Source organism: Sebastes umbrosus, chromosome 12 (genome assembly GCF_015220745.1).
Source record: "Sebastes umbrosus isolate fSebUmb1 chromosome 12, fSebUmb1.pri, whole genome shotgun sequence".
Classification (NCBI taxonomy): domain Eukaryota; kingdom Metazoa; phylum Chordata; class Actinopteri; order Perciformes; family Sebastidae; genus Sebastes; species Sebastes umbrosus.
The window spans coordinates 10,300,963-10,325,010 of record NC_051280.1 but is presented as its reverse complement, the minus strand read 5'-3'; the positions used below and the strand labels follow the sequence as shown (position 1 = coordinate 10,325,010).

The 24,048-nt window shown below is 36.4% G+C and overlaps 1 protein-coding gene across 2 annotated transcripts in view; it reads left to right on the top strand.

Moving 5' to 3' along the window:
• The first annotated feature begins 3,874 nt into the window (after nt 1-3,874).
• Nucleotides 3,875-24,048, top strand: part of LOC119499307 (guanine nucleotide exchange factor VAV3-like) — a 65,740-nt gene continuing 45,566 nt past the window's right edge. Inside the window, exons 1-6 of one of the 2 annotated variants that reach the window (XM_037788582.1) lie at nt 3,875-3,978; nt 9,918-10,129; nt 14,787-14,903; nt 21,291-21,349; nt 21,981-22,046; nt 22,698-22,815. In XM_037788582.1, coding sequence (XP_037644510.1) covers nt 9,926-10,129; nt 14,787-14,903; nt 21,291-21,349; nt 21,981-22,046; nt 22,698-22,815 — 564 coding nt within the window. In that variant the 5' untranslated portion in view covers nt 3,875-3,978; nt 9,918-9,925. Of the gene's footprint in view, nt 3,979-9,695; nt 10,130-14,786; nt 14,904-21,290; nt 21,350-21,980; nt 22,047-22,697; nt 22,816-24,048 lie in introns of those variants that run through there. The other variant, XM_037788583.1, reaches the window with a different exon arrangement.

The following is a 24,048-nucleotide window of genomic DNA, read 5'->3' as shown; positions in this document are numbered from 1 at the left end:
TAATAACGATATTATTATTATTATTATTATTATTATTATTATTACTACTACTACGACTACTGCCACCACCACTAATAATAATATTTAATAACGATATTATTATTATTATTATTATTACTACTACTACTACGACTACTGCCACCACCACTACTACTACTACTACTACTACTAATAATAATAATAATAATATTTAATAACGACATTATTATTATTTTTTACTACTACTACTAATAATAATAATAATAATAATGTTTAATAACGCTATTGTTATTATTATTACTACTACTACTACTACTACTACTACCACTGGTACTACTACTACTAATACTACTACTATTATTATTATCATAATAATACTACTACTAATAATAATAATGACCGTTTTTATTATATTATATTATATATATTATATTATATTATTTATATTATATATTATATTATATTTTTATTATTACGATATTGTTATCATAATTATTATTATTATTATTATTATTACTACTACCACCACCACTACTAATAATATTTAATAACGATATTATTATTATTATTATTATTACTACTACGACTACTGCCACCACCACTACTACTACTACTACTAATGTTTAATAACGAGATTATTATTATTTTTACTACTACTACTACTAATAATAATAATAATAATAATATTTAATAACGATATTATTATTATTACTACTACTACTACTACTACTACTACCACTAGTACTACTACTACTACTACTACTACTACTACTATAATAATAATAATAATAATAATAATAATAATAATAATATATACCTTCTGAAATATATCACCAATTTAAAGTGGAAATTAAAGCGTGACTTATTTTATATAGTTGTTCAACTAATTCCACAACAATTCATCTTTTAATGTATCACTTGATTTTCTTAATGGATTATTTTCTTTCTTTATTTTTCTAATGGCTCAGTGGCCCCTGGGGATAAAAATTAGCTGCTGGGAACCGCCTCCCATTCTCTCTGAGCATGTGTACAGTGATTAAGTAATATAGCCTATGCAACATATAAGCACAAAAATCAATAAGGATGATCTTAAAACTAGATCTTCACACCTTCTCCAAGACAAGGCAGCTGATTAGGCAATAAAGCCGGAATCATATATTATATAAAATGATTTGAAATTCTCATTACATCCAATCAATAAATGAAATGCTCTGACAAAAAAAAGAAAAAAATGCATCAGTGACTTCATTCAGCCAATGAATGGCCTACCTACCTGTCTGTCTACCTACCTGCCTGCGTCATTGCACGTCACCAGAGTCTTCCACAAGCAGCCAGCTGGACAGTTGTGAGTACTAACAATAGCCATGTTCACTAACAATAGCCATGTTCACCGTTCACAATGATGATTTTGGGGGAGTGGCTTTGGAAAGAGGCCTGAATGGACTGGCAGTCAATGTCGCCGACTTGGCGACTTTCTGGCTAGATTTAGGGACTTTTGAAGCTAGTTAGGAGCTAGTGCTGTTAAGTTAGCTTTTTTCATTGGAAATCATTTGGCAACACTGGGCTCAGTTATGGGTTGAATACTTTTTAAAATCTAGTGTAGCCTCTTCTCTTCGTTTCTCAGCATGAAATCTGCAGTAGGCAGAATATTTTTGGCATCATTGGGCAAAAATTCCATAATAACCTTTCATCATATTGTAATTCAAGTGTTCTGAGAGATAACTAGACTTCTGCACCTCCTCATGGCTCTGTTTTCAGGGTTTAAAGGGAGACTTTGACCAATCACTGGTCATTTCAGAGAGAGAGCGTTCCTATTGGCTGTGCTCGGGCTGGTGGGCAGTGCTTGGAGTTCCTTCACCAGATTTAACAATGGCGGCCGCGTCACAAACTTTCTCATTTTACAGCTAAACAGTACACTACAAGCTGATTCTGAAAACATTTGAGGCGAGAAATAGGCATTAACGTAACATGATATTGATTCATATTTGATCAGCGCTGCTTAGTTTGACCGTTTGGTCGGAGTTCGCGAGTGATAGACAGCAGCTTGACAGCGGACCTCAGATCAGCTCTTACTGCTTGTTTTCCTCCGGTCTTCCGGTGAAATCTTGCAGTTGTCGTTAGGAGCACCGGAGGACACTGGAGGACACAGAGGCACATGACTTTTTTCAGATTACCTGTTTCATGTACCACTGTCACGATATAGCGACCATTCATAAAAATAACTTTTTAAAATCATATTTGCTCCAATCTCGCCTACTTCAGCTTTAATGACCCGACCTTTAAAATGTATTTTTAGCCACTTGAGCTGTAACAGCATTGAAACATATATTATCACCTTATCAAGCCACCTTTTTTCTTTCTTTTTTTTCCACCTGTGGATGAGCAATTGAAAGTCACAAGCTGAAGCTACAGACTCGAGCAACAACAGGAGGAAAGAAAAAGATGGCGGACTGTTTTGCTATGTGATAATAATGTGCTGTATAGTCTTCATGTATGCTTCTGTCATTGCCACAAATTGCCAACTGCTTAATACTGTAATGTTGCTGTTGTTGGCATGATTATCTCTTTACACATGAAATATGTCAGAGGTGAGACTTCAGTCATGGTCCGGTAACTTTATTAAATGAAATGCCATCCATCAGTTTATAGTCCAGTGTTTTGTGGTTAATTAGCTCCAAGCGCACAGCTTAAAACAGCAGTCTAAATTATTATTTATTATATTATATTTGAATAACTTTTCAGGGCTGCTGTGGTCCTCACACTTTCCCTCTGACTTCAACTGTGCAGGTACTATAGACTAGTTCATATAAAACTAACCACCAGATGGCGCATTTTCCACAACAACATACCTTGTGGGCAGATATAAATAATATATGAAGCTACCCAAACTGTTAAATTTTCATCCACTGTAAATTACGCATATTGGAGAGATCTGAGTGTGTGTCAATGCCAAAGGGTAAAAACAAACAAACAAAAACTATCATAACAAAGTCACATCCACTCCTCTCCAATAAGATCCTCTACTACTGGTGGGACAACATTTTTCACGCCTGATTATTTATAGATTAGTGGATGATTGATTGAGTTATTCCACCACTGTATCTGGAAGGAGCATTGTTGGAATCAAGAGGTATATGTGTCTTTTTTCTTGGGGATATACATAGGCTAACTACTGTCAGCATATGTTATTTTAAATAACTCTTTATTATGTGATACAATTGGCCACAAAGTCTGACTATTATTCCTATAATTGTAGGCAGATTCTGGATCCTTACGTCACCTTCAGGAACAGAAATGGGTAATTTATATATGTTTGTTTTATTTTCCTAGGAAAAAAAATATTTTAAAACAAGTTTTTGTGTTGTTTTTTTTAACAACAATGGAAAATCAGGTTGAAAACTAGACTCAGGAGGATTCATGTGAAAAACTAAACAAGACAAAATAAATACAATTTTTAATGTATCAGTACAAATATCCAATTTTCACACATGATTGGTTAAACTTGAAATGAATGCAACTCCAAATTCTGATGACCTTATTTTGTATTTCAGCGTATAGACAGTTGCAGGTGGACAGGTGTTTACACGGTCCGTGGGAACTATGGAAGTCTTCAGGTTTGTCTTTGTCATTTTATTCATGAACATTATGCAGTTCTCCACTTTCCAGTGTTAATGCTAACTATAAATACAACTATAAATTCTATAAAAGTGTATTATTGTTGTATGATTTTCCAGCAGACTGGATGGAGTTGAGGACATCAAGGCGAGGAGAGGTGAACCTGAAAAACATTACTGTCTGTACACAGCTGGAAACGGCAACAGTCAAATGACATGATTTTTATGTTTGAATGATTGTGTGTCTGTAATGGGTTTTTTTTTCTGTCTCTGTCCTCCAGAAAACGCTGAAGGAGCAGCTGGAAAACCCCTGGGTGGCTCATCAGAAGCAGTTCAGCTGCCTCCAAGACGAGATCTAGCAGAGGATGCTGGACGAACTCACTGAGTAAGAAAACGCCAGTTAAGCAAAATATTCTCTTGATAGTGATTATTATCAATATTTATTGATTATTATTGTTTTTTAAGCCTCTGAAATCCACAGGATCGCCAGCATTCCCGACCGACTTCATTGTCTTTCAGAGGCCTCAGTTTTAGAGCTATGTAAAGGTCCTGGTATGAAACTAGAAAACCTAAGGAATCCATTGGTACCAACCATGTCATGTTAGCTTGCTCCAAAGTTAGACTAAATTTTGGAAAGGAAAAACTGTCCATGTCCATTTTCAAATGGGTCCCCTGACCTCTGACCTCAACATATATGAATGAGAATGTAACGACCCCCAATTTGGAGTAACAATAACTTAAAACCCAGGGAAAGAGTGACATGAAATGTAACAATTTACTAACAATAAAACACAACGAAACAAATGGTACTAATAGAAAACTTCTTCCTGAGGAAAGCAGCACTAGTCATCTCAGAAAACTTCAGCATAAACGAATACACGCACTCCTTCCAGAATGGAGCTATCGACCCCGTCAAACACGTCAGCCTCTGACGTCAACCTCACACACACAGCTCACAAATGTTATAAAAGAATGGTTGTTGTATAGTATGCCATAAAAAACATAATGTAGTGAATTAAATTTAATAAATGTAATAAAATAGTCATAGTATAGTATGTCACAAAAAATGTCATGCAAAAAGGTTATAATATAATATGCCATAAAAAGGTCACAACATATCAAAGTATAGTGTGCCTTAAGAAATGTATAATATAGTATATCATAAAAAATGTCAGGTATATCATGTCATAAAAAGTCAAAAGATGAAGATATAGTGTGCTATAAAAAATTTCCTAAGAAATGTCGTAGTATAGTATGTCATAAAAAAGCTCATAGTATAGTTTGTCGAAAAAGCCATTAAAAAGCCATTGTATATTATGTCAAAAAAGTCATAAAAAAGTGTTAGTATAGTATATCTAAAAAATAATTTAATGTCAAAAAAGTCAAAGAATGGTGTGTCTAAAATAGTCATAAAAAGTCATAGTATAGTATAGTACTGTATGTCGAAAGATTCATACTATAGTATGTCAAATAAAATCATAAAATGTCATATTATAGTATGATAAAAAAAAAAGTCCAGAAAAGTTAGAATTCTTTATGGCGAAAAAAGTAATAAAAAGTTATAATAATACTAATAATACATTTTATCTATAGAGCGCCTTTCATAGTACTCAAGACACTTTACTCAACTTAAAATGATCATAGAAAACAACAAACTAAAAATATACAACACGCAACATTAATCACACACACACACATTAAAAGTAGTTCTAAAAAGGTGAGTTTTGATTTGTGATTTGAATGTGGACAGATTGGTACATTCTCGAATGTGTTTAGGGAGTGAGGTCCAGAGGGAGGAGACAGCTGTGGAGAATGCTCTGTCGTCTCAGGTCCGGTGCTTGGTCCTGAGTGGTGGAGACAGGAGTTTGGCATTAGAGGAGCGGTTGCTGCGGGAAGAAATTTGGTAGACAGATGTAACATGTGGAGACGCACAAAAAAGCCTCCTGGAGGTATACCCAAAACCCAACAGGAAGTTAGCCATTTTGAATTCTGTGTGCCATTTTCGCCCATTTTTTGCGTTTTACAGGCTGTGTACTTTAACAAACTCCTCCAACAGATTTACTCAGATCGACTTCAAATTTGGTCAGAACCATCTAAATCTTGCCGTGGCGTGGCGAACAATTCTCAACATGCCTGATTTCAGCTGACATTAGGTGTTGGTTTTGTATAGTGTTTGTGGAAGGAGTACTCTTATGTGTTTTATCCCTATAAGAGGGCATTTACCATCAATAGATGCTATAGCAGAGATTGACCAATTACATGAGTTGTTGGGAAATTATCTGATACTGCAAACAGTATAGGATGTGTGCCAGCGGGTTGGTATTTGCATTGTATTATAGTGATTTTTTATACTTAAGTTATCAAGAGAGCAAGTTTTCCTTACTGAAGTTACTCTTGTACAAGTTGAAGTTTATGAGCCTGCTCAATGTTTGAGGAAACATCTGGCTCCCTCACTCAGGGTGAAACAAGATGGGATACATCCAGCTTCCTTCCTGTGTTTATATAATGAGCTTAATGACAGTGATCTACAGTAAATCTCATGACAGGAGGAGGATGTCCTTCTCCTTGTCTCTGTTAGATCCCTTGATTCTTTACAATCTTAATTATAGAAACAAAAACTCTATGATAATTGAAACAGAAATCAAAACTTCCAAGCATACATGCCACAAAGAACTCAGATTAGTCACCTTTCAGAGCTGTTTAATCCACATGGAATGTCAGCTGAGCGTGAGAGACTGTGAGGGGAAAGGATCACTCTGCAACACACACAATGTTTCATAGAATAAATAGAGATACTCTGTATTGTTAATGATGAAATAAATGACAAAACACTGCAAAAACTGCCAACAACTTTAATAATCAGTTGATCACTTGAGTCATTTATCAAGCAAATTGTCAATTGCTGGTTACAGCTTCCTAAATGTGAGGATCAGCTAATTTTATCTTTTTTATATTACTTTAAATGTCCTAGTTTGGGGATTTGGGATTGTTGGTCAGACAATACAAATAGTTTGAAGACGGATGGAACATGTGATGGGCATTTATAGAGTTTATAAAGCAATCATTGATAAATAATTGAAAAAAAATAATCTACAGATTAAAGATAGAGTGTGTAGGATTTGGTGGCATCTAGTGGTGTGTTTGCAGATTGCAACCAACTGACTGCCCCTCCGCTCACTCCTCCCTTTCCAAGACCGCGGTAACGTGAGCCGCCAAGTGCAAATCTGTGGTAACGCCGTTTGCCATCCTTAACATAATAACACTACTTTAGGAGCAACGGAAGTCAGACGGCGGCTGGCGTTACCACGGTGGCCTTCAGGTAACGTAAAAAAAATGCGAAAGGCTCTCGCTAGAGCCAGTGTTTATTGTTATTTGGTTTGTCCGTTCAGGGCTACTGTAGAAACGTGACAGAGCAACATGGCGGACTCCGTGAAGAGGACCCACTCCCTACGTAGGTCATGGATGTATAAAAAGAACTGGATACCGGACCCCAAGATGGCTCCTATTCATTTCAATGAGAATTGCTCGACTGGTGCATACCCTAAAAAAGTTTTCTAGCTTCCAGGTTTACTTCCGTGGTATTCAGCCCACTGAATATACACAGTAGTGTTTCTCCATCTGGCCCTGACCACGAGGTCTTGCTCGGTCTATACAAGCCCCCAAGGCCTATGGAAAGGAGGCTGGGTCACGGGCGGACTTGGCTCTTGGGGTATGCGGTAGGACACATGCGCAGTGTAACTGAAGCTGCGGTGGTGCGTTGCGATTGGCTCAATTTCGGCAAATGCAGGCCAGACTTTACTGCGCATGTGTTATACCCCCAAAGATATGACGCGTTAATGTGTGACCCAGCGTGACCCAGCCTCCTTTCTATAGGCCTTGCAAGCCCCCAGGAAGAGTGCCGGTCATTTATACCAATTTTTGGTACTCCAACTTCTGTGTGCGTCACGTGATGCCATTGGGCCCAAAAAGACTTTTTTCCCATAGACTTACATCGGGAAAGAGACGTCTGTAACTCAGCGGATATTCTTTTTTGAGTTGAATCATCTTCTCAGTATGAACACTTGAATAGCCCTTATTTAAATCATTAAGTCCTAAAAGTTGTAAAATGCACTAATAGCTGAATCCAGAGTTATTCCACCTTCCTCCGTTCATGTGAATGAGACCCAGACTGAGGCTGCAGCTATAGGGCTACATAAAATGTATTTATGGTGTTGTTACTATGGCACACCAAAGACAATAGTTAGTGTTTATTTACAGTTAAAATGAAAATGATTTCTGCTGATACTCTAAATATCATAATTCCAAAACAATTGTACTTTTGAATAATAATAATAATAATAATAATAATAATAATAATAATAATAATAATAATAATAATAATAATAAATTGGAATTATATAGTGCCTTTCAGAAACCCAAGGACGCTTTACAAAGGGGGCACACAAAATCATACTAATAATTAAAACAGAGGAGAAACTATGGCTAAGTAATTTTTCACTTTTGTTTTTAACAAATAAATATTTAAGAGACCCATGCCAATTTATAAAAAATATCATTAGATCTCGTGCATAGCTTTATTTGATGGTCTTATAAATAATTTACCAAAAAATTGGCACATATTGAACCTTGAAATAGGGGTAAACATTTGCATGCATATAAAAGGTGGAAATAACTTGCGTTGATTAAACACTTCTGTAGAAGTTTCACAAAGACGGGGTTATTTTGTTCTGCAGGGCTGTTTTCATTGCATCCCGCAGGTGCAGCTATATAGGCCGCATTGGCAACTCATTTCATGCAAAAAGGTATATAAAAGGTCATAAAATATCATAGTATAGTTTGCCTTAAAAAATTTATAATATAGTATAGCATAAAATATGCCATAGGTATATCATGTCATAAAACGTCAAAAGATGAAGATATAGTGTGTTATAAAAAAATTCCTAAGAAATGTCATCGTATAGTATGTCATAAAAAAGCAATATAGTGTAATAAAAATAAGACATAGAAAATGTTATAGTATAGTTTGTCATAAAAAAATTAATTAAAAGAGCCATAGTATAGTATCTCATAAAATAAAAAAAAATCATAATATGCCATAAAGAAATCATCCTAAAATAAAAAAAATGGATGGAAAAAAATGTTAAAGTATTATATAGTTTGTCATAGAGATGTCATAAAAATGTCATAGTGTAGTATAGTATGTCGAAGAAAGTCATAGTATAGCATGTTGAAAGAAAGTTAATAAAAGTCACAGTGTAATATGTCGAAAAAAGTAAATAAAAAATAAGTATAGTATGTCTAAAAACAGTCAAAAAAGTAAAATAAAAAGTCATAGTAGTATGTCGAAAAAGGTCATAGTATATTATGTCTAAAATAGCCATAAAAAGTCATAGTATAGTTTGTTGAAAAATACATTAAAAAGGCATTGTATATTATGTAAAAAAAAGTCATAAAAATAGTCTTAGTATAGTATAGCCAAAAAGTCATTGTATGTCAAAAAAAGTCATAGAATGGTGTGTCTTAAATTGTCATAAAAAGTCATAGTGTAGTTTGTTGAAAAAATTCATAAAAAGGAATAGTATAATATGTCGAAAAAAGTAAAAAGTCATAATATTGTATGTCTAAAAATTCATAGTATAGTATGCCGACAGAAGTAAAATATGAAGTCATAGTATAGTATAGTACTGTATGTCGAAAAATTCATACTATAGTATGTCAAATTAAATTTAATATTATAGTATGTCCAAAAAAAGTCCAGAAAAGTTATAATATTTTATGGCGAAAAAAGTAATAAAAAGTTATAATAATATGAATAATACATTTTATTTATAGAGCGCCTTTCATAGTACTCAAATTTACCAAAAAAAGTGGCACATTGAAATCGGGTTAACATTTGCATGCATATAAAAGTTGGAAATAACCCGCGTTGATTAAAAACACCTTCTGTCATGTCAAAAGAAGAGAAGTTTCCCATAGACAGCGTTTTAATTCTGCAGGGCTTGTTTTCATTGTATCCTGCAGGTGCAGCTATATAGGCTGCATTGGCAACTCATTTCAGAAGAAGTAGGGGGAAGTATAACGATTATTTTACGACCACCTCTGTGGAAATCTGACAGCAGAAGGAAGGGGAAGTTGACAGTAAGAGCAGAGAGAGAGGGGGTTTCTCATATAAGCTGCAGCAGCTCAGTGCGTCCTCCAGAGGCGATGCTGGAGTCTGGAGAGACGAGCGCTGCTGCCATCATGCCGTGCACAGCAGGCTTAAAACAGGGACAAAGTTTATACATTGAGCATTAACCTGCTGCTTGTTTATCCACCGCTCTTCAGACAGTAACATGGAGTACTGGAGGCAGTGTGCGATGTGGCTGATCAGCTGCAACGTGCTGCCGGAGAAGCACCGTGTGACCGCGGACACGTCGCAGGTGTTCGACCTGGCTCAGACTCTGCGGGACGGGGTGCTGCTCTGCCAGCTGCTCAACAACCTGAGACCTCTCACCATCAACCTGAAGGAGATCAACCTCAGGCCACAGATGTCACAGGTATATACACTCAGTATTGCTGCTACTGCTTTCCAGAGCAACTTGTGCACTGTTAATAATTTCCCAGTAAAAGAACAGTAAAGAACTGGCAGCAGGGTTGCCTTTATGTTACTGTAAAATTAACATTATTATACTGTCGCTGAAATTTCCAGCTTTGTACTGTTAATGAAAAATACTGTTTTTAAAAAAAAATTATTTCACAGTATTTTACAGTTAATTTACTGTTCAAAGATACATTATATAGCTGTTTTTCATCTTTTTTTTTGGTTTACATTCTCTTACTGATTTGTTTTAATGAACTATTTAGGTTGTATTTTTTACATACATTTTAATAAACATTATTTTTTGCCTAGATGAATAGACTTAGCAGGTAACAGACATAGGAATAGTCACACTAAATACAATTAAAGGCACTTGTTAGGAAAAAGGCTATCATAGACTTGTTGACACTTTTCCCAAAATGTGTGTCTCTAGCTGGCTACAAGCACAGAATGCAAACCAGAACAACATGTGAGTGAAGAACAGAGCTAATTCACTGATTTTACAATCATGTACAATGTACAAGCGTCACATGTGCAGATCAGGTCCCAGAATTAAAAAAAATACTGCATGAAACTGTTACTGATGATACTTTAGACAGCTGATCAGCAGTAAAGTGATGTTATTTAAGAATGCATTATAGTTCAGTTAAAAAACGGTCTATGAGCGTAATTTAACAGGTTTTCTTTTGTATTAAAAGTAAAGCACTGTTTTTAGCAATAACAGGTTAATACTGTTGAAATCCTGCTGTAAATTAACAGCAATTGTTTACAGTGTGGTCGTATAACGTGTGCAAAACTGCTGTCAAATCCAAATGAATGGGATTAAAAGCATGCCATATTAGCGAAACCTGTAGTTAGATGGTAGATATAAGTTATTTTTTTTACTTCATAATCAGGCGCTACAGAATCAATTTAGTTAGTGAAAGAAGCCAAATCACTGTCACTTATGCTTATGAACGCTGACTGTAAAATGTGTTATAAATCAGGGTAGCATAAGGTCTTTAAACACACCACCACCGAAAAAAGTAGAATCTATGTTGGCATACCATTCAAAACACCTGCAGGCAATAACACTAATCTGCATGAAGAAGCTTTATTCCAGGTCCCTTAAAAGTTTGATGCGGAGGTGTGTAAGGGGAGTTTTATTCCCTTTTAGGTTGCTCCATGCATATTAGTGAGGATTTGCAGCACAAGGCAAGCTTTTGCTCATTTTCAATCTGTCACCCGTTTCATTAAAGTCCAGAATTTGGGAACATGTCTCGTCTGTGTCAAACTGACAAGTAAACATTTTCGAAAAATAAGGCCACAGAGTGACCCTCTGAAAGCTCTCATCTGGACATGTCTTCAGCAGTGTTGCTTCTTCTAAATATGTACGATTTCTACTGTCTCCCATGGAAAGTAATACGATTTTGTTTACATGAGTCAAAGGTCAAATTATAAATGTATACGAGTCCTTTCGTGTTCAGATCTTCAGTGTTGAAGGCTCCACATGAGCTGTGAGCCGGCGTTTTTAGTCTGACGGAGGTGACACCTGTCACAGTCACAGTCTTTCAGTTAAAGGACCAACACAGTGTGTGTGTGTGTGTGTGTGTGTTTTTTAAATCTTACTTTAAGCAATTGAAACTCTTTTTGTTTAACTGAGGGAGTACTAAATGTCCCACAGCCTGTGACACCCAGAGGGATAGTCCAAGTCTGGACCTCTCTTTACCCATAATTCTTCCCTCTGTAACTGGAGATGTCTGATAAAACCCTGGCTTTGATCCACCCATTAGTTAAGGAACTTTTACTATGTGTGCAGCAGCTCGTACTTTGTTTGCAACAGGGTTTGAAGTTAGGCATTAGGATAGGAGAGGGGATTTCTTACAGTTATTGAATAGTAAAATCTCAAAACTACACATTTTTATTCAAATACAGATCACTATTTTGGCCAGCACGATGATTGAATTTAATAAAACAAAATAATATAAAATCGTAATGTGGTGAAAAGCATATTTCACTTGGTATAGCTTAACTGAGCCAAGCGTCTGTAGGAGATCAGCAGTATATCTCCTTAGGAGAAAATAAACTCAACTTAAATCGGTTGTGGTTACCTAAATACTCACTAATAATTTTCATGCCTTCTTGTAATATTCCACTATAAGAGCATGACTTCCTGTGCAACAACTTGTGCTCACTTCATTCAACAACGTGGCAGGTGATTAGATCTTTATCGGGTCTTCTTTAAAGTTGTATGTCAAATGTGTCATCTAGTCAGACTCTGAACACTTTTGATTCCAAGTAATTGGCATCATCTTGGCATCTTAACCTATTAAGGTCAAAGGACCCTTTACTAAAAAAAGACTATGATATGAAGCATACGCACAACAAAGTTTAAACATAAGTAGGTCTGATAATTTGTTACTGGATGGTTATTTTTTGAGAGATGAGCAAAACAATTTTTAGTTGATGTCATAAATGTATATTGAAGTGCCACGTCACCACAGATTTCTTAAAAATGATTTAATCAAAGAAACAGTTTTTAATTTTAACCTCCACAAACTAGCATGATTAAATGGAGACATCTTGTCAAAATGACCAATTTTTTTGGTTAAAAAATCTTTGCTTCCATAATAAATAAAAGCCAGTTACTGAGCCGGGCGTTAGATCGTGCTCCGTCGTATAAACTGCAGTGTTGTGTATGTGCTCTGTCAGTGCACGTCCACTCGTCTTTTATCTTCTTGCTAGACAGTAAAAGCAAACCCAGGGCATAACAACAATGGATATTCAGAGCCTGCAGCTGTAGGCCATCTGAATATGGTCGAGAAAGCCATGTGTGTCAGTGGGCTCCAGATTTTAAATGGCCCTTTCTTTGTGCCCCGCTGACCTACGATCTTAGAAATGGAAACAAGGGCCTGAAGGTAGTGGACTGGAGGACCAGAGTGCAGTGTACTGTAGTGAAAATGTGCCCAGGAGTGCTATTTTTATCATATTGTATGTTCGGCTTTGGCGCAAATGCAAAACATGGAGTGTGACAGTGAAATTCTTACGTATGAATCATAAATATATAGGCACTCAATGTCATCTCTGCTTTTGTTATTTCATTTTTTCATAGAGAAAGTGATATTCAAAGAAATCTTTCAAGAGTGCCTTCAGCATCAGACAAACCAATGCTGCTAAACATCAATATATATGAGCACAAGCAAGATAATAAATAATGTAAAAGGTTACAAATAAAAGCTCAATAGTTAGTACGACATACTGCACCAAGAAAGACCTGCACTTTATAGTTTTTCATCTGTGAAGCCAAGGATGCAGTTTTATTCTTTATTCTGTGAAGAAAGTGAATATGCACCGGGGCTGTGAGTGTAATCAGGAGTGGTGCAAAGCCATCATGTTTATGCACTTCCTCCTCAGACAAACAGGGCCCCAGGGGGGGGCGGTGGAGTGATTACAGGCGTCTCCACGATGAGCTGATGTGATAAAAAGGAGCCTATCTAGTCTCTAGAATCAGCTCAGTTTCTAGTTTAATCATCACTTAATAATGTGCTAAATTATGCCGGTGCAGCTGTTTACTGCTTATTTACTGTTTGAATGCGTTACGTGGTGTTTTTTTTACTGCGTTATTTTGCATAGATGAATTTTTAGTGGCCCAAGCTTGAACGCATAACTATAAGCACAATGTCTTTAAAAGTTGTTTTGACTGCACTCTTCCCACTGTGACTCAGATCCTAATAGGAAGTGACACCGAAAGAGCACATTCTTAGTGGTTTCATTTCGCACTGATATCACTTTCAGTTTGCTGTGTGTGTGAGTGAGTGTGTGGTTCACCTTCACTTTTATAAAAGCAACTTCAAGATCTCTGCACTCACATTATAGTGTCAATGTAGATTTATTAAGGTTAAACAGAATGAAAAGGTTGGCTCTTCCAAATGACAGAAAAAACCCCCCACACTTCTCAGTTTACGTCAGTGGTATCTAACCATGCAGCCTGTCATGCATCTGCCTGATACTGCTGCAATTGAGGCACATAAGTCTGTGCTTATTTGTGACGCTTAAAGCATTAAAACTTATATTTAAAACATTAAACAACAACATTTCTTTCCAGAAACAATGCCGCTTTTACTCTGGATAAGCCTGCCAAACAGCATGATCAAAGGGATTATTTATTCAGTAAAAAAAATACTTTGAATGAAAACTGTTGTGGGACACTGTTTCTGTGAAGAAATGTCAATTTTGCAATGTATTATTACAATGCTGTAAGCATTGAGAAATGTGAGACACGGACCTCTCAAAACCTGGGCAGTTATAAATTGGTTGACCCTTTAATTTAGCATCTGTTTCAGGTAGTCGAACAATACTGTTTTGGGGTAAATAATGTATAGAAATGTCTCACATTCTCATTTATAGCAAAAATTAAAAAAATATCTGCATGGCTGGGTATGACTAAAATGTGATTTTAAAGGTCTTTTTGTGATTTAGAGGAGCTGACCTATTCATGATATTCCTAGAATTATGAACAATTCAATGAACATTTTGTCCCTTACATTTTAGCAAATGAAAAAATTCACAGATTTCTGTAAGGATGTATAGAGATGAGGGATGCTAAATTGATAAGTGTACATTTTTGCCCTATGCAGTTCCTATGCTTGAAGAACATCCGCACCTTCCTGACGTCTTGCTATGAGGTGTTTGGGATGAAGAAAAAGGACTTATTTGAAGCCTTCGACCTCTTCGATGTTCGAGACTTTGGAAAGGTAACACCCTCATCCATCATTCTGCTTTTCTGTCACAACACCATGAAACTCTCCTGTGTTTTCATATACCATATTCTCCAACAATGCACACATTTTCTGTTCTATTCTGTTTTCCTGCCCTCTTTCAGCTGCCTTCTTCTCTAGTTGCAATGATTTATGAAAGTCTTTAAGCTTTTCCGGATATAGCACTTGACTTTTACAAGCTGTTTTACGAGGAAATGAGTTTGAGTGAGCACATGAGTGATGGTGATGATTGTGCTGGCTGTCTAACCAATAGTGCATTTTACAGTTTTCCTCCGTTGTTCAGATGTTATAGTTAGAAACAACAGAGTGAAATTGCAAACAGCGAATGGGTATTGTATAAAAAACATAATGGTGTCTAAAAAGAAAAAAGAAAAACTCCTCAAAGACAGCAACATTGTTTTTTATCATAGTTCATAAAATCCTTGTTTTGCAGCTGCAATTATTCAGAGGTGATAAAAAAAACAACTGCATTATAAAATATTTAAACAAGTACTTTATTTTAAAAATGTTTTCAATGAGAATATTTACATGCAAACTGCATCTGAACATTGTTGAAAAATGGTAATACATCTGACTGCCTACATCCAGTCACACATTCATTCATTCACATTCATGCAGTGTGAAATAATTAGTCCCTTGCGATATATAGAGCCAGTCAGCTGTGTGTGTGTGTGTGTGTGTGTGTGTGTATGTGAGTGTCAATATGTGTCCACCCATTGCCTGGTTATGCATTTTTCTTATGCACTTCTGAAGGCATTGGTTGTCTTCTTTTTACTGCTGCGTTAATGTGGGAGCTGATTTCAGTGTGTGTACACGGTGTTACCAGGTCAGTGGGTTTGTAGTGCGCTCCTCTGAGCTACTCAGTGGACTCTCGCTCGCAGCTCCGGAGCCGGATTTAACTGAAGAAAGCACACTCACCCTCAACTGAACCTGCCTTATTCTCACAATTCCTTAGTTCAGTGCATTTGGTGCATAACTTTGCCTCGGAGCAGTACGAGTTGTCTCAGCATCTCTGGGTTATCCATGGGGGAGTATAATATGAATGTATTTTATTTGTATTACTCTGTACTGAATCTATTTAGTTTATAATTTAGTACTTCTGAAAAAAGAGATATCCGTCCACTAGTCAATTAGTTGACTAATCAGTCCTTTTGGTCTTAGTCGACTGAAATTTCTGTAGTCTATTAGTAGTTTTTTATGCTTTTTTCATGCTGAATGACTTATTATAAGAAACTTATGAGCACATATCTGGTAAACACAAGATTTAAAGTGGTGCTTTTGTGTGATTCTTTGTGGAGAAACTCAGTTTTACAGATCTGACGATTAAATCAACTAATCGATTAGTCGACAGAATCGTATGAGTGTAAGTCGACTGAGAATTTCTTTGGTCTAGGACAGCCCTATACTATGCAGTGTTACAATTTATTTAAATTTATCTTAAATACAGAACATTAGGTCTGTAAAAATGTTATCATCATTTCAAAAGAGTGTAATTTGTCTTATCCCTTATGTACAATATTTTCTTCTTATAAATTCAATTATTTTGTCAGAGCAGATATTGCAACTATTTTAAATAACGTATAAAGTATCGCAAGTGGTTAGAGAACTCCAGGTATATTTTATTAATGTGTGAGCAAATTTTGATTAAAAGAAATGTTCTTCAGGTAAAAGGTCTATCAAAAGTCCTTAAGTGAGGCATATTATACATGATTAATAGGTGTAATTCACGTCCCTGCAGAGGATAGACAGTGGTCATTGGTTCTCTCTATACTGTAAGTGTGAGCGGTTGCATATTGAGCTTTGCGTGCAGTTTCCCCACACAGACTCTCTTTTCTTTCAGTTGTGTTCTAAAGGAGCTTCCAGTTAATCTGGCGTCTGATAATCCCGCACGGGAGGTGGTGCTGCCTGTAAATATGTACAGTACATCCAAGCCGGGCTGCATAATCTCAGTCATGTTCAAGAGTTGTTCATCAAACAAACAAGCTTCCGGAGGGGGTAGATTGTGAGGCATCATTACTTTTTTTCATCATTAGTTAAAAATCCGGGTGTCTGCAGGTTCAGCGATTGGGCTGGGTTGGCTCCAGGAAGGGTTGTACGGCTGAACGAGAAATGCTCCATCAGAAAACATCCGAAAGAGAACATCTCAAATCTCAGCCAGTCTAATCCACTGGGGTTGAGTTGTGCCAACCCGTAGACTGAGCATTAGTCCACTGAATGTCTAATGAGAGCTCTCTAACCTACATTCCTCTGCTGAGTTACTACAGGCTTCACCCCGGGCAGCATGCAGCAGACTGGAGGCCAGAAACATCTTTATTTCTTCCCTCAATATAAAATTATGTCAACCTGGACTGTAAAAGCAAAATGTTTTGCTTATTAAATTCAAGTGAATAGAGAAGGGCATTTTACTTTGAAGGAATGGCTGTTTTTTTTGTTTTTCTTCTCAAAATAGATAGTTCAATGTTTCGGTAAATACGCTTATTCGCTGTCTTGCTGAGAGTTAGATGAAAGGATTGATACCACTCTTGTGTCTGTACAGTAAATATTAAGCTACTGCGAGAGGGGTTATTAGCTTAGCTTAGCATAAAATCTATCAAACAAAACAAAAATCTAACAAAATCTACCTATCCTCTAAAGCTCACTAATTAAAACATTACGTTTTTTGTTTTTTTTTGGGGGGGGGGGGGGGGGTTTATCTCCTGGAGTCTCCGTTGGTTGCCTGCTCATTTTTTTGTATATTATTTTTATTGTCAAATTTTGATGACAACATATAAACCAAACCAAAATCAAAACTCATAACCCAACCTAAAAATCCATACACCTGCACTCGCACACTCACACACATTTAGTGGTAGAAATAACTAAGAAAAAATGATCTAAACCGCGTGTCAAGGACAAAAAAAAGCATACATATCATTACATATAGTATCATCCACATGTGATTGTTAAATGCAAGCCGTCCATGATGGGAGTATTCAAAAACAGAACGGAGAAAAGGAAAAACAAAACAAAACAATCAATATATAAATACAAATGCTGTCAAAAAGTCCAAATGTTGCAAAAAAGGGGCCCTAAGATTCTTCCCATTCATATCGACATTTTAGATTATTAGTTTACAATTTCTCCATGTGGATAACTGAAACCAGTTCATGCAACCAGTTTCTGAAGCACGGTGGAGTTGGTGTCTGCCAGTCTTTTTTTGCTAATACTATGCCCATCAATAGAGCTGTTTGAATGTGTGAAGGGAGAATTGAGGAGTCCTCTGAGGATCCAAAAAGAGCCAGGTCTCTGTCAGGAGAGAGAATCCTTTGATAAACCTCATAAAAAAATTTAAAAAATGATAAATTAATGGACAGTCCCAACATAAATGCAGCAATGTACCATCATTTGATTTACATTTATCACAAATTGGAAACACAGAGGGGTAAAATGTATGTAACATGACTTTAGAATAATGAAAACGGGGAATCAATTTGAATGCCTGCTCGATTTTTGTACGAATTAAACAAACAAGATACCTTTAATTTGCCGTGCGATAATAAAGTAATTAAAAATTAGACCCTATGAGATTTAGTTGATTGTTAATAAGGAAAGGAAGAGTAAGAAAATATCGAAAATAGCAATCATTGCGATATTATGTTTTGTGATACTGTATTGATCCTCAAAATACACTGATTTTTAATGAATAGTTTACATGCAATGCAACTCAGTCAATACTTTATTTTATCCGTAAAAGAGATGTGCCCTCTCAGTGTATGTTCCCTCTCAAAGTAGTGCGATGATGTTGGATGTTACAGCGATTGTGATAAATGCAAATGCAGGTCCCACTGTTTTGATTGCATAAAAAAGTATTTTTTTTTACTCAGATTTAATGCATATGGTAGTGTGTTCTTTATACTATGACAGTTTTCCTGAAATGAGATTTTAAAAAATTGCAATATATTGCCTGCTTACAGTATCGCAATACATTGAATCATTACCCCTGTATCATGATACGTATCGTATCGGCAGATTCTCGCCAACACACAGCCCTAATTGTTTACATGTGTAAATGAATACTACTGCTTTTATAATTTAGATAGCAAAATAATAGAGTCAGACATGCACACTTAATTTGTTATGATTTGATTTCAACTTTCATTCCTTTAATTCATGGTGCTCTGGGGAATTATGCTGCACTTTGTGTACAGGCCACAGTCCCCATGGTGGTTGGACTTCAGCTCAGCTTGTGGCTTTGTTTCTCAAGTCTCATGTGGCTTCAGCTAACATCAGACACGTCAGCCGTGAGAAAAACTTGTTTTTAAGACTAGAAGGATTCACGATTCAATACACAAAGTAAACAAATGTTCTCTTTTTCCAGTGAGGTTATATGGGTTCTTCCATCTCTCTCGACAAACTCATATTCTGCTTTTTCCTCTTACGTTATTCTTCCTATACTTAGCACTACATATCTTTGAAAAAAGAAAAAACGGATTAGTCCTGCACAGCATCAGCTATCACTAGTGTTAAATCAGTTATGACGGGTGTGATGTGTGTGACAGGATGACATTCACACTGATAGTAACAAAGTTCTTCTTTTTTCTGAAATACCACAGAAATCAAATCATTCATGTAATTTGTTCTCAGTAAATGCTGTCAAAACAAGAGCCGATGGCAATTCTAATGTGGATCATTTTCTTAAAATCAACTGACTGAATGTGACCTTTGTGGAATAAATGATACACAACTAAATATCAGGGCTTCAAGCACATAATGCCACATTTCAAACAAGTGAAATCATCTCACTTCAAGGCAGAATATTTGTTTTGTTGCAGGAAAGATAAAGTTTCGAATGCTCTAAATAACTTGTGAACACCCAGGGGGCCCATTTTTACAGTTTTAAAGCTGGTGTCTCACACAACAAACATGACACATCTTTCAAGTCACAAGAACACCTGGGTTTAGCCAAAGCCACAGCACTCACTCACACAGGAAGAGGAGATCAACTGCAGATAGACAAGGCTGTTATAGTTAACCCCATCATCTATCTCTCTTAACCATGCCTGCAAATTCAAATCCTGAGCAGAGAGTAAATTTGCAGCATTGTTACTTGAAACTTCTTTGCAATCTTCTTAATGCAAACATGATTTCTACTTCTAAGAACTTGGCATCCTCATCAAAGACATTACAGCTTTTCTCTATTCCTCTACTGACTGCACTGTGTGAACTGTCCACACTGTACGTCCCAACATCCTGTGGTTCATCTTTTTGGTCAGTAATAATCTTGTATCTGAGGGGATAGAAATTGATGAAGGAACAACACTAAGGATTATTATAGCACAGATTCAAACCAATTCTGCTCTCCAGTTTCATTTGTGTTAGCAGACTTCAGACACGTAAATGTACAGCTGTACGTTTTTAAGGTGCTTTGTCACATGCAGAATTTTAATGTATTTATATACTTAAAATGCGACTGCGAAATAAATGACTTTCTATTCAAGAAAAGGAGGACATTTTGATATAATTTCATATTGGCAGAGGAAGCAGCATGTAGTCAAACTTCGCTCACTTTTTAAAAAAATCGTTCTCTTTCCTTCTCACGAATAAACACCCCCACCACCGCACACACATACACACAAACAGTCAGATGCAAAGGTGTGAGTGGCTGAGGTAGAATGACCATTTCCTCTAGACCATGCATGACCTTCTCCGTCTCTCTCTGGTTGCCTGCAGTCCGTCTCTTGCTATTGATTCAATTTGAATTTCATTTATTGCCATAATAGTAATTATTGGCATAATAGTAATAATTATAATAATGATTAAGTGAAGTTTTGCCAAACAGATTGTACAACATGTACAATTTAAGGGCAATGAAATGTTTTGTAAAAACATAAAAAAATAAAATACTGAATTTCATTGTCTGAAAGTGAATTCTTGCTACTTAAGTCTTATTTTGGTAAAGGAATGTGTTGTTGTTAGTTTGTTGTGCACATGTTAGCTGCCACCACCACTACAGCTACTACCACATTGCATGTTTCTTTTTCTTTTTTTATGATTCTTTGACCATTTTATGGCTTTATAAGATAAAGAGATTATCAAATTGTGATAGCAGAGAGATGAAATGAGGCAGCGAGCAATGCAGCAAAGGTCTCCAGCTGGATTTGAACTGGCACTGTTGCAGTTCATGGTCTTTATAAGCGACAGGGGAGCCCCAACTTTGCGTTTTCATAGTGGTAGCTGGTGTGTTGCTACCTGTTGAGACATTGGTTATTTAACTTACACTAGCAGAGCATACTTTGTCTGTCTCTCCTCTCCAGTCTCTCTACGTGTCTGTCTCTCTCTGAGCCATTCAAAAACATGAATTCACTTTTAACCTTTTTTCACCAGGTTATGGACACTCTATCCAAGCTCTCCTACACAGCTATTGCACAGCAAGGAGGATTCAAGTAAGTCACCCAAATATTAAAAAAACAAACAAACCGACTTTGATGTCAGTAGACATTTCATAAAATTGTCTAAAGGTGTGCTTAAAAAAATATGCTTACACAATTATTTTAGAAAATGTGCCCTCCAAGCTCCATCCCCTGAGTAGCTACCTGTACTTAAACTTTACCTCCACCGCCATAGAATTTATTTTCTGCAATAATCCAAAACCCAATGGAAAACTCCCATTGGCTTTTATTTGAGGGAACCCAGCGCGATGCTAACTTCCTGGGTGGCCTACAAAAAATACGTCATCCCTGGAGTGCTCTATCATGTGTAATTGTTTTAATGTGGTCCGTGTTTTTTTTATGTTGGCATCTTTAATAATTTTTTGGCATCCACCGAATGTGAGAATGGAGGAGCTGCAGATCTCCATCTCAATAAAATTTAGTTTGTGGCCCCAATTTGTAGACTTGTCCAAACTAGTTGTAACCAATTTGTGTCATTTTTCTGCTGTACCAAAGCATATTAGGCTGTTATGGATGTTTGAATACATTTGAATACATCAAAAGTTGTCACTCATTGATTATATTTTCTTCATAGTGATTTTTCTGTTAAAAAATGAGCCTCACGCTGCTTCGCTGTCATTTCCAGGCCGTTTCCAACAGAGGAGAGCCTACAAGACGAGGGCATTTACAATAATCTGGAAGACTTGATTGAGTATGTATGAGGCGCCTCTCTGCGGGGCCGTTACTGGTGTTGATAGAACATGATTATTTCGCTCTGTAGCACAACCAGCTCTGCTCATCATCCATGCTCTCCAGGGGTCTGGACACCCACATGTTTTGGTAAAAGGCTTGGCTCCGTTTCTCTGTTACCGTCAGAGGGAACGAATGAGTAATGCTGCATGTTTTTACTGAGTGCTTGCATACCACCCACATCAATCACTTACGATTGATTGATAAAGATGATTAAGGGCAATCAAATGTGTGTAGAACAGCTCTAATATTTGTATTATTTTTATTCAGAGCACGTTTTCTTTGAATTGTGCATTATGCCTTTCTAAAGTATTATCTAATACATGCAGTGATTAGTAGTTAAAGAGCAGCCCAAGTCTTGATTCTTCTTGTATTACTGCTATTGTTTACTATTTGTAATTACTTATACGCTGGACAGAAAGTGTGTTGCCTTTTCTTCATATCTGTGTATATTTCTTACCTTTTAACATTGCATTTAACCATTTAACATACCGTTACCATTATCCACAAACTGGTGCCCCATGGCTTTCCCATTGCAGGAAGTCATTTGTGACTGAAAATCAACACATTTGAGAGATATTAATGTGTGTGTGTGTGTGTGTGTGTGTGATAGTGAGAATGCTCTTGAGGACGAGGACGACTTGTATGCAGCGGTCTATGGGTTGGAAGAAGACTACGCAGGAGGAGAGATCTATGAAGACCTCATGAGGACTGAGCAGCATCCCCCATTGGTACCGCAATGAGTCACCCTCACACACACACACACACACACACACACACACACACACACACACTCACACCCATACCCACGCACACCCACTCACACTCACACACACACTCACGCTTCAGGAGATGGATGCTGTTGGACTATAACTCACAATATCCTAATTGCTAAAATGTCACTCTTCAACTTATCACCTGGTACAATTAAGTGAATTAAATCCTCTTCTGTAACTCAACATCAGGATATCTTTAAGTACGGAGAGTATTTACTTAAGTCAAAGTATCAAAGTACCAATACACAGAGGTAGAAGAAGTACTTATAAACGCTTTGCTTAAGTAAAAGCAGAAATACCCCAGTCTAAAAATACTCAACAACAAGTAAAAGCTCTGAATTCAAAATGTTTCTGAAGTAAAAGTACAGAAGTATTATCAGCAAAATGTACTTAAAGTATCATAAAAGTACAGTATAGTAATATGCACAGTGTTATATTATTATAGAATAGGCTATTATTCTGTTTTATCACTAACAAGTACATGTAAGAGTATTTTAATGTTGTTAATTATTAATTTTAGATACTTTGTGTACTACTGTGTAGGTTAGTAGTATTATACTGCATCTTAAGGCAGAATTAACAGCCGACAGTAACGTACACATCATCTGTTCGTGATATCTTGAGCTAAAGTTTAAGTTACGTCGTAACTAAGGTCCGTCCTATTTACTGGAGCAGTGAACAAAGTTTCCATTGCATAGGGACCTTATGGGATGGTAATGATTGTTCCAGGTATTAGCAGACTCTCAGATGTTGCTAGGAAAACGAAGTTATGGCTTGTGAAAAACTTAGGATTTTGGCTGCAAAACGCAAGTGACCATGGTACAAGTAGGATAGTGTGCTTCAAGGTGTCCTTAATCAGTTCTGCAAGTGTATGCTGATGATGCAGTCATGTAACAAAGTACATGAAAAACGTATATGGTTTAAATAAATGTTTTTATCTATTTTATTAACATCAGTCTTCCCAGGGGCTGCAGATGAAACTAGCCAATTGACCATTTGCCTGATCCCTAATAAATATAAAACAAAGTATAGTAATGAGTTTTTAATGATTAATATGTCAGCGTAATTTCCCTGAGCAAGAATTCACAGTTATGGACTGAACAAGTATATATGAAAGACCAAATCCCTGAAAATATATAAACCATCTTATTTTCTTCCATAGTTATCTATGAAGAAATTAGATAGTAA